Consider the following 12525-nt stretch of genomic DNA (forward strand, 5'->3'; position numbering starts at 1 on the left):
ACCCTCAATCACAACATTAAGCACACCTATGAGGACTCATGCATCTACACCATACTCGTTTGGAAACTAGGTTCTTTGAGTTCGAGTATATTAAGTTAATTCAAGATTCCAAAATAAAATTGGGCTTCTAACAATACAATAATGATAAAGGAAACAAGGGCTTAGACTCGAAATAATAAAATTCCAAAATAAAATTGGGCTTCTAAATCCAAAAATCTTCAACTTCTTGGCCTGTACGTCAACTTTTGAGCTCGATTCGATGAAGGAACTTTGAACCTTTATGGCTCTTCCGNAACCTTTATGGCTCTTCCGAAATGCGAGGAGATGAGTATAACGATCCAAAAGGACCCGGATGGATTTTCACATGAGACGAGAAAAGAAAAAAAAAACTAAAGTTAAAAATTAAAACTCAAATGAAGACATCTCAAACAGTTGCATTTAAACCAAAATGGGTATCAACTCAAGAATAACATGGTATATGATCACTACATCAGCCTTAAGAGAAATGTCATGAACGTAATAAATGAAGCACTGGCAACAAATAATGCATTCGACAACCACCAAAAATAGAAAGGAAAAACTAAAGAGAACTGAAGCCATGCTATAGTGATCCAGCTCTTCATGCTCAAGTTACTGACCCAACTAATCCACTATTTTATTAACAAATCGACAATTAATTGAGGAGGACAAGCAGTAAAAAAAAATCAAAACTGAGCTAAGCAAAACAATGACAATTTCAATAATCATTGGCACCAAATAATATGAATAAATCGCAATTAGATCACTTAATCCAACAAGCTATATGTTTCACCTCACACTTAAATAAATATAAAGCGACATTCCGAATCATCATCAAATTTAAATAAATGTCAAAGTGGTCGAGCATGGATGCGAAACAAACAACTAACGACTCAAAATGGACAATAAGGATGGTAAATGAACTCAAAATCTTTGACGTCTTATTTCATTCATCCAATAAGGATAGTAAAGAATGAGGAATGTGACATTAAATACTGAATGCTGTTACGAATTCACCATGACCAAAAATAGGTTAAGAAGAGTACGACAATTTGAATACTAAACAATGTGCAACTATGAAAACTTGGGAAAATAACAAGAATAGTAACCATTTTTAGGCTAGAAAACAATTTCAAGACACACGCAGTCAACACGTACATTCCTAGACCATGTTCTCGAATCATCAGCTCTAAAAGAACAACAACAATGCTCGAAATACTTCAAGAACAATCCAACAGGGAACAAACAATATCTTGAACAAGCTAAAATTAAAGGAAGGAGTTTACAGCAAAAAGGGACAAGATATTTGAGCAGAGCTTCTACTACCACGAAGTCGGATATGGACAGCAAATGGGAGACTTGAGAGATGACTCAAAAAACGAATTAGCTTGGGAATGAGTTGGAAACCTAAATAAGCCACAAAAACATAAAAATGGCCAAAATAAGCCACTATTTTAGTTACTAACTAAAATAAGCTTAGTGGAAGAAAAAGTTCCACTTTATCCAATATTTCAAACGTTTTCCGTTAGTATCATAACGTGTATTTTTAATGTATAACGGAACTTTTTCTTAAACTTTATAAAGTATAAAGTGTAAGTAAAACTTACACTTTATAAAGAGGAGCTTTTTCTTCCACTTTATAAAGTGGAACTTTTTATTACACTTTATAAAGTAGAACTTTTTATTATACTTTATAAGAGGAATATTTTTCACGTTTTGAAGAAGTTTTTTCAGTGTTGTCATACTATTATGTTGATTTGACATGTCATAAAACGGAAAAAAATATTACACTATGTATTTTTATTTTTTTTATTCTGAAAAAAACTTTCAATCTCTATTTAAGGACGTAAAATAATTGATATCACCTACAATATAAAATCTTCTATATTTGTTCATTCAATCTCAAAAAAAAATGTCTTCTACGCCTAAAGTTAAAGTTTCAATTTATTGGGATGGCGAAATTATAAATGACGGAAATACCGTTTATTATAATTGTCCTCCCAAACACAATGCTAAATATCCAATTAACGTTCGATATCATAAATTCATTTCATCAATTTATAAAAGAATGGGCATGAACAGTACTGATTATAATTTGATTATAGTCGAAAAATACCCTACTTCATTTTTATCACAAGGACAAGTTAATTTTGGAGAGTTGATTATCTTTAATGACGAATCGTTGACCGACTTTTTGAGTGTTTCAAATGACTACATAGATCAAATCAAGTTAACAATACTTGAAATCTATGTTAGGAAGGAGCCTAAGATTAGTCAACGACGTTCTCATTTATCAGTCGATGTCAATCCCCAAATGATCGTGACCTTCCTAATTACGCTCACCTTCAGCTAGTGATAGTGATGATTTACCTAATGCTAAGGAACCAGGAGATAATGTTCCATTTGAGGTATCATCTAGTGATAATGATTTTTTGACTCTCAATCGATCGCCAAGACCAATGTCCATGAGCCCGTTTCGTAATCATGAAATTCCTTATCTTGATCATCTCCCGGATGGTTCAGATATCTTTTGTGATACATATGATGAGTATACATCACAAAGTACGTGGCATGAACCCGAAGATTTCATGAAAGGTGTTATTTATATTGAAAAAGGCATGTTATTCAATTCAAAAAAGTAGTTGCAAAGAACAGTTAAACTTCTACATTTGAAAGTAGCAAGGGAGTACTTTGTTATTAAATCGACAAAAAAATCATGGCGACTTGTTTGCAGGCGTGTAGAACAAGGATGTCGATTTAGGTTGACTTCTTTTATTGATAAACATACTAACATGTGAAAAGTTGGAAGATACATTGAAGAACATACATGTGATATGGGTACATGTCGCGAAGGATATTTCAACTTAGATCTTGAGATGATTGCTAACGTCCTCCGTGCTGATATAGAAAGAACGCCAAGGTACTATTTTATCCTTAGATGATTCTTATTTAACAAGAAAATATTTATTTTTATTTGATAATTAATATTATTATTACTTTTCAGGTTTCCCATCAAAGACTGTCAAACAGTCGTTCTTAAAGCATATGACATTTCGATAAGTAGAAGAAAAGCCTATCTTGATCACAAGCGGGCTTTTGAAAAAGTCTATGGTACTTGGGAGGGTTCTTTTGCCGAGTTACCAAGGTTCATGGAAGCTTTGAAACACTTCAATCCTGGAACAATAGTAGAATGAAAAACAGAGCGGCGTGTCGATGTCATTGAAGATGTATTCAAATATGTGTTTTGGGCTTTTAAATCATGCATTGATGGGTTTGTGCATTGTCGTCCTGTTATATCGATCGATGGAACACATGTCTATGGAAAATATGATATCAAGTTGTTGATTGCGATTACAACAGATTGTAACGGCTCTATATTACCTTTGGCATTTGCAATAATTGAAAATGAGAGCATAGAGACATGGACTTTATTTATGGATCATTTGCACTTGCACGTTGTCAAGGGTCGTAGAGGGGTCACATTGATATCAGATAGGCATCATGGACTTTTAACAAGTTTTTTTCTTCTGGGTGTTTGTGGCATATCATCCACTGACATAATGAAAGTAATATCTGGAGACGAGAGTGGTGATAAGGTGGTCTGCAAATACAAAGTTAGATAGTAGAAATTAAAAAATAAAAGTATAAATGATAGGAATATGCAATGTGATGCAAAATAAAAGTCTACAAAATAACTAATATAAATATTTCAAAAAAATAAATAACATAACATAAACCTGTGTAACATCGGGATTCTCATTACTGTCGAAACAACATCCTCTATGATCGTCGTGGAACTCTCCTCCACTGTAGATGAAGGGCCCGTAGTATGAATCTAAAATTATTAAAACTTAATTTAATATAAAATCAAAGTTTAATAATTAATATAAATATTTCAAAAATAAATGCGCAAACCAAACAAGACCTGCACCTCCTGCAATGTAATCGTGACCTCACCAAAGGGGAAGCAATGAGTCTCTCGCCTCCAATGCTCAACCATAGTTGTAACAAGGGCACGATCATACTGCATCCTGTCACACAAACTACATCATACAGTCCGGACCTACGTAAGATCTCCTCAACACGTTCATGAGATCAGTGCAGACAAAATAAATTCCAGGCATCATTCATGTGCACCGTCCTCATAAGGCTACTAAATGGTATCTCACCTTTTCATAACAATTCTGATTTATGCTCATGCTGAGAGAGAAGAAGTGTACGATCAATCGGTCCAGGATTCACAACACGCTCCATTATATACTGTAAGAAAAATTATATTAATTCGTATAATATAATTATATTTTGACATATTAATGACTAGACAGTTCTGCTTTTTATTTAATTCTATAGCTTTGTTGGACCTCTGCGGTAAAAGTGAAATTCTATATTTTACCTCTTATTATTTGTCGAGGTTCCTCAGCGAGGTTTTAGATTTTAAATTGTGAAGGGGAGTAAAAGAAAAAAAATACTAATTGAGTAAGTAGTGAGAACATATATGATGATCGAGAATATTTTAACTAAATAATGTTTAAATTCTTAGTTATTAACTATGACATAATCATGAAGAATGCTTCCTACTATTAATCAAAATCTAACAAAGAATAACGATATAACTCTATCGACTTTCAGCTCAAGTTGGTGAAACAACTTGAGTCTGCTAACTCCAAAAGAAATTACTAAAACAAAATCACAGAAATAGTAATCAATCACCCGAACAGTGTTAGCGAAGTAGCATTTGAACAAGTAAACAATCACTGGAAAGAAAGGCCATTGGAATATTTCCTTGGGAATATGATGGTAATTATATTTTGTGAAAGGAATTTTTTATAACACACATAAAAAGGAATCTACACTAAATTAGCTGCTAGACTCCCTATATGTCTAGTATGTCATATTATTATTTTTTTACTTTGCCAGATTGTACAGATCTCCCATCACATCCTTAATGTTGTTTCTTTTTACTTTGTCAAATTAGCTTCAGGTGTTTACATCATTATATTTTGATTCATTCTATTGTAGTTAAATAATAAGATAAAAATAAATTAGACTATAACTTTGTGATTTAATAATATCATTCTCAAAAATGTTTAATATCATTTTGTCAAAGCTAATGGGTATCTTAAAGAACTCTCACAAAATTCAAAAAATTCAACTTTACTATACTATTCAAAATCCCAATCTCCTTTTTAACGTGAGTCCGGAGCCTAAAGGGTATAAAATATTAACAAAACTTTTAAAACGGTATATGAATTTTTATTTTAACCAAAAGGGCAAAATCGATGCAATAGCACCGATTTGCAAAATTTGATTTTTTTAAAAAAAAAAATTTTAATGATTTTTTAATAAATCGCTGCCTAAGCAGCGATTTCTTTAATTTTTTTAATTTTTTATTTGAAATTTAAAAAAAAAAGAAGAGAAATTAAGAGCAAATCGCTGCAATTTTTTTAAATCAATTTTTTTAAAAAAAAAAATTTTAAAACTTTTAAAATAAAATTTTAAATTTTTTTCAGAAATTTTAATTTTAAATTTTTTTACTACTTATTCCAAAATAAAAATTTTTTAATGATTTTTTAAAATAAGTAGTAATCAAAATTTTTTAAAAAAAATGATTTAAAAAAATATAAAAAAAAAATTGGAGACAAATCGCTGCACTTGCAGCAATTTGCTCTTAATTTATCTTCTTCTTTTTTTTAATTTCAAATAAAAAATTAAAAAATTGGAGACAAATCGCTGCCTAAGCAGCGATTTAATTAAAAAATCATTAAAAAAAATTATTTTGGAAATCGCTACCTAGGCAGCGATTTCTTTAAAAAAAATTTTAAAAATCAAATTTTGTAACTTTTTTCGGCGAACGACATTGCTGCTCTTCTAGCGATTTTGCCCTTTTGGTTAAAATAAAAATTCATATACCGTTTTGAAATTTTTGTTAACATTTTATACCCTATAGGCTCCGGACTCTTTTTAACGTAAGGTCCAAAGTTGGACCATAGGAATATTTCTTTCATAATATATTTTCAAATTTAATACAACATAGAGATTGAGCGACTAATGATCTTATGAACTTCAATAACTATCCCACTAACAAGCAGAAATGAAATCTAAATTAGGAATACGGAGGAATGCTAAATCAACTCTTTTTTCCGCAATATTTTTACTATTCCATTATAAAATAAAATCAAAATAATTTAAGAACATGTAAGTTATAATTTACTCCGTGAATCAGAACAATTAGACAACATGATACTATACTAGACACAAGATGAGATAAATGAAACACATTCTAAGTAAAGAAAATATGAGATGTTAAAGAAATACCTAATTTATTAATTTGTAGGGATGGATTGTTATGTTGCCGGGTTGTGTTACTTCAAATTTTTTTATTTATTTAGTGTGGAGCCGCTTCAGTTGTCGGATTTGGACCATCAATGTTAATCTTCAAAGTGTAAAAAAGCTTAGAAGCCATGAAAGTGAAAGAGAGAAGGAGAAGGTGAAAAGGTAAAGTGATTTTCTATAAAGTGGAAGAAAAAAGTTTCACTTTATAAAATGGAGAAAAAGTTCCACTTTATAAAGTGTAAGAAAAAGTTCCGTTATACGTTAAAAATACACGTTATGACACTAACGAAAAACGTTTAGAAAATTAGATAAAGTGAAACTTTTTCTTCCACTAAGCTTATTTTAGTTAGTAACTAAATAATGGCTTATTTTGGTCATTTTTATATTTTTTTGTGACTCATTTAGGTTTTCAACTCCTTGGGAATAGTGATGAACCAACATGGAGTAACCCAACTCTAAAAAAAACAAACTGAAACTTCTCTTCTTTTTTTAATGTATTTTTATTGCCTATTTGCTTAAAATATTCTCAATGCTAAAGGAGGATTTCTAACCACCAACCCCTTTTCTTCAAAACTTTCTTCCTGTATATTTTTTTTTCCAAATTTTCGAATAGAGAAATCTCTCTGTTTTTTTTTGTCAAGAAAAATTCCCAAAATCAATATCTCAAAAAAAAAGATTCCCCAAAAATTTTCTTCTCCTGTTCTTCCCAAAAAAAAATTCTCCCTTTTTTTCTCCCTTTTTAACCGTCTTCTCCGCCTAAAATTTTTCAACTAAAAGCCTTCAACAAAATCATTCCCCAAAACTTTTTCAGTAAAAAAATGTCCCCCTACAATGAAATGGAAAGAGGAGTTTTATAGTGAAAAATTAGGATTCAAAAACTGGGGGAAAATGGCTTATAAATGGATAAGAACCAAGGCCCAACCCATTCCCAATTCAAAATTCTCCAAGGATAACTTAAATTAGTACACCAATTTCCAGTTTCCCACCAAAAATCAAGTGAAAGAGAGGGCAGGTAGACATTCGGAGAGAGAGGAGAGAAGCGAGCGAGAAAGGGCAAAAAGTGGAAGAGGTGAATTGTTATAATTGTATATTATACATACACATTTGTATATAGGAAAAGCGAGATTGAGAGAGGGAGGAGAGAGGCAAGCGAGACTGGGAGAGAAAGGAGAGAGACTAGCGAGATTGGGAGAGGGAAGAGAGAGGCGAGCGAGAGAGGAGAGAGAGGGGGACAGAGATGAATTGTGTATGTATATAGGTTAAATAATTGTATATTATACATATATATTTGTATATTTTGGCAAATTTTACATATACAAACGTGACTAATTATACAAACTCGAAGTCAACCCACGTAATTAATGTAAAATGTTAGTCGCGAGTGATAATTATAGCAAATTATAACTATGATAAGTAATTAAATAGTATAAGTTTGTATTATTACATATTTTTCCCTATTAAAAATAACCAAGATTTATAGTTTTTTAAGTAATTGATAAGAAAAAAATCTTAGAATAATTACTAATAAGAAAGAGAAAAATTATAAAATCTTGTTCTTTTAATTTTCATATACTTGACGGTGGCAGAGATAATGAGGATGACGCTATATAGCTATAGCTAAGTTAAGCAGAAAGTGAGAGATTCTCTTAAAAACCTTTTTTTTTCTTTTGGACTTTGTTGTAATACATAGAATGATCAAGTTGATATAACGTCACACTATTTTAAATTAAATGTTAGTCATTTTCTTGAAGATTAAAATGACTAATTCATTCTAGTCAATCTAAACTTCATTAATTAAATAAGATAGTGTGTTATGTGTATATCTTTCTAGACACGCATGGTGCTAATTAATTGTAGCCCTAGAGATTAATTAATTTAAAGAAATGCACATGAAGGAGAAGAAGGGAAACAATAATTTAATTACTTATTTTGTGGCGATTATTCAAAATTCCCAAGTGATTCGCAGTCTACTGAATATTAGTAAACATTCTTATCTTGGTCCACTTTTAATTATCATGATATATGAAAAATTATAATTTATAATATTTTTGTATAATTTTTTAATATCTAAACTTTTTGTTTAAAGTATCAAGTTAATGTAATTTAATTCAATTATTAAAAATAATAAAATTAACTTTCAAAAAATATAACATGATAAGCAAAAGTGAACAAAGAAAGTACGCAAATTTCTAGATCATAAAAAGTGAAAATTCACGTAATATTTAATCATAGTTTTTATGTATTTTATCATTATTATTATATATTGTCTGATTTATTGTTTTCTAAGATTTACAATTATTAGATTTTGCATTATGTCTTGTTATTTCAATCCCAACACATTTATGAAATTTACTCTTAGCATGAGTCATTTTTAAGTTAATTTCCTAAAATAGTTATAGTCACTCAAGTTGATGAATTTATGTAATAAAATTCTTTCATTGTATTTTGTAAAATAAGAAATCATTTAAGTAATTTATTTCTCTAATGAAAAAGTCAACAGCTAGGATACACAGATATTTTCTTACGTATATAAGATAAGCAGACAGTGAGAGATATTAACCAAAAAAATAAATAATAAAAAAAAAAGGTTTCTACGAGCACACTTAATTTAGAAACCAATTTATTTTTTTTGACTTAGTTCTAGTGGCACTATAACAAAAATAATCATTAGCGGTATTTAATTCTTAACTATCGCTAAATATGTATTTTTAGATGTAATTGTCATTCTTTGTATATGTCCTAAAGCTTTTAGCAACATTGGTTCTGATGACACTTAAGTAATGCCGGTAAAAACTTTAGCACTCTTTACTAGAGTCAATATTTAATACCGCTAAAAGTTATTTTTGTCGTAGTATGATATAAAATGTGATATAAATGTCACACTATTTTAATTTAATTGTTAGTCTTTGTCAATAAAAAAAAACTAGTAATTCATATTATAGTCAATGCAACTTCATTGATGATCGAAGGACAAGGGAGATCAATTTTGCAATGGAAAAAAAGCTCACATTAATATACACACAAACACATATTTACATTTAAATACACAAAAGCACATACATATGTTATTTTGTACAATAAACAAAGCACTGCATCATACATTTTCTCTTCTTTTTTTCTTTTTTTGTTTATTTCTTATGATTAACATCAAGTAAAAGAATAATCTTTTTAACTATTAGACATATTACCATTAATCTTAACATCATTTGATAATTTGTTCTTGGACTCAGCTGCATTAAGAAACTCATCCATTGCTCTAATAGATGACCCTTTGAAATCCTCATCATCTATAATAGCATTACTTATCATTTCTTTAATTTCACAAGCTTTTCTTCTAATTTCATTCCCTCTATCATTAACCCCCATAACAACTTCAATTTTCTCTAATATATCCTCATGATTAACTTGAGAATTATTCCCCCTAGCTACCTCAACACAAACACCAACATCTTGTTCCAAGAACTTTGCATTGTAAAATTGCTCTGCTGCTATAGGCCAACCAAGAAGCGGCACTCCATTTTCAAGTGATTCCAATATTGAATTCCATCCACAATGTGTCAAGAATGCTCCGACTGATTTGTGTGCCAAGATTTCAACCTATTGTCACAAAAATAATAATATGGTTATACGCTTATCTGATATTAGAATAGATAAGAGGTCTCGAGTTCAAATCTCATAGAAATTTGAAAAGCAAAAAATATGTTCACCGTATGTTTGGCCCAAGAAAAAGAATCACATCCTCATGTGCGATATTAAATAATTGAAAGTATGAAATTTGTAACAATTTAGACTTTTAGATAAGATGGTCGCAAACCTGAGGAGCCCATTTTGGCACTATAAGTCCTCTATTTTGATCCTCGAAAACGCGTTGAACAAATCCCTCAGGAAGCCACTCCTCTGCTCTGAATTCCATGTTAATGTCAAAACCCAAAGGAGGTCTAACAGCCCATATGAAGTTAACTCTACTAGCATTATCCAAGGCTTTTGCCAATTCCATCATTTGTGATGTTGATATTCTGTTCTGAGAGCCAAAAGAGATGTAAAGTACTGATTTTTCTTCTTTTTCATCAAGAAATTTGATGAACTTCTCTGTTTCTTCCCCTGTTTCATTACCACCTCTTTGTTTGTTACTTGTTGGCCAAGGTATTGGTCCTATTGCCCAAACTTGTATTCCTAATTTTCGACGAAAATATGTTAATCCAAGCTTGTCTAGACCTTCAACTGTATTGAAAAGAATCCCATCAGAGTTAATCCAGCTAGGAAGATTTTTCCAATTGAAATTTGTGTATGGATCATTAGAATCAGCTTCTAACAGACTTGGATTCAATTGACTAACATCAAGATTGCCACCTTCTTGAAAATCAGGCATAGTAAAAACAAAGTTTTTTGTTTCTTTATGAGGCAAATTTAGCCACATAGAGTAATAACATGCCAGACCAAAACCACCAGCCCCACTGAAAATAACATGAAAAATTCCAAATTCATGAGCTACATTTGCTGACCATCCAAAAAACATGTCTGATATAACACAAAGTGGCTTTTCAATAAGACTAGATATAAGATTTCTAAATGAAGGTTCAAGTGAAGAGGAGATTGTTGTAAAATGTATAGAGAGTTTATAAGAAAGTGAATCAGTGTTTTCAGTGTTTGGAGGCAAGCCATGTTCTAAACTATTGAATGGAATTTCAAGAAGGGAAATAGAAGAATTTTGAGGGAGAGATGATTTGAGTTTCTTGATATTAAGAGGTGTGTTCACAAAAATTATGTTGTAACCTTTTTTTTCTAACTTAAAGGCTAAGGTTAAGAATGGTATGATGTGGCCTTGTGCCATAAAGGGGAAGAGAAGAATTGTTTCCTTTTTCTTCTCCATTTTTTTTGGGTTTTTTCAAGTAGAGAAAAAAAATTCTAAGCCAAGAGTTGACATATATAGAGGGGAAGGAAGAGAAGAATTGTTCCCTTTTTCTTCTCCATTGTTTTGTTATTTTTACTAGGAAAAAAAAATTCAAGCCAAGAGTTGACATATGTATAGAGTTTAAGAGGAAATAAGAGGTAATAAAAGTGATTTATTTTTTCTTTTCATATTCTTTTTGGTTTCTCGTTATTTGGATTGGAGCTCGATTATTTTAGATTCACACCGCATAGGGCTTTATAAAAAAAAATGTATGTAATTGCACAAGTAAAATATAGAAATAGTAGAATGTACACAGACCTTAAATCGATTTTGAAAGGCAAAAGAAATAATTTTTTTATAGACCCTCGACCGGAGGAAAAAATATCATTCCTTTTTTTAATCTACTAAAAAAGTAAATCATATAAATTGAAATAGAAACCGCTGGTATCAAGATTCGAGAGGTTGACTATAAAAAGGATGATTAAGATTTAAGCAAAGATGATAACTTTTGGCTCTTGGAAATACTTATTTTAAGAACATTTCCATGTTGTGTATTATTTTCATGTATTGAATTCAATTCCAAGATACAATAGTTTATTGCTATAATATATTTTGACAATTGCGGTGATGAGAACAGAACTGGATGATGTGATTTACATGTTTATTATTTTTAGCAGATTGAATAAATTGCTATAAAGTAAAACGAAGTAAATATTTTAATGTAGGAGACTTAATTTCAGTATGGTTATCTTCAATTTTCTATATTTAAAATTAATCAAAGAATTTTTTTTGTTTGAAACCTCTTTAAGTATATTTTAAAAGGAAAATGTACAAGTACCCCATCAACCTATGCACGAAATCTCAGAGACACATTTATATTATACTAAAGTCCTATTATTCTTCTGAACTAATTTTATAAGTAATTTTCTATCCCTTTTCTGTCTACGTGACACTAGCTTGAAAAAAAGAGTCAACCGGTGTTGAGCCCACAAGATAGTGTCACGTAGGCCGAAAAGGGATAGAAAATTATTAATAAAATAAGTCAGGGGATAATAGGACCTTAGTATAATATAAGTATGTCACTGAGATTTTGGACATAAATTGAGGGGTACTTACGCATTATCCCTATTTTAAATAATGAGAAATTTGCACAAATATACAAATAGCACACAACACATTCTAGTTGCACAATTTGATATAGCGTCAGACTCTTTTAATTTAATTGTTAGTCTTTTGTCAATAACTTCACTTGTCTGCCCCCTTGCGATGAGGCCCCTCCCTGC

The 12525-nt window shown here is 30.6% G+C and overlaps 1 protein-coding gene across 1 annotated transcript; it reads right to left on the reverse strand.

Annotated features, from left to right (window-relative positions):
- Positions 1 to 9335: 9335 nt before the first annotated feature.
- Positions 9336 to 11221, reverse strand: LOC107003531 (UDP-glycosyltransferase 92A1-like). The gene is made up of 2 exons (XM_015201870.1): positions 10166 to 11221; positions 9336 to 9948 (listed from the first exon to the last, which is right to left on the reverse strand). Exons 1-2 carry the CDS (start codon positions 11219 to 11221, stop codon positions 9520 to 9522), a joined length of 1485 nt encoding a protein of 494 aa, XP_015057356.1. The 3' UTR covers positions 9336 to 9519.
- Positions 11222 to 12525: the final 1304 nt, after the last annotated feature.

The sequence above is a fragment of the Solanum pennellii genome, chromosome 11 (assembly GCF_001406875.1).
Source record: "Solanum pennellii chromosome 11, SPENNV200".
NCBI lineage: Eukaryota > Viridiplantae > Streptophyta > Magnoliopsida > Solanales > Solanaceae > Solanum > Solanum pennellii.

What these genes read in the sequence shown, in the direction of transcription:
- LOC107003531 (XM_015201870.1), bottom strand. Translation starts at nt 11,221, where the DNA reads ATGGAGAAGAAAAAGGAAACAATTCTTCTCTTCCCCTTTATGGCACAA. An exon ending in TGCCAAAATGGGCTCCTCAG is followed by an intron (nt 9,949 to 10,165) that starts GTTTGCGACCAT and finishes TTGTGACAATAG; the next exon opens with GTTGAAATCTTGGCACACAA.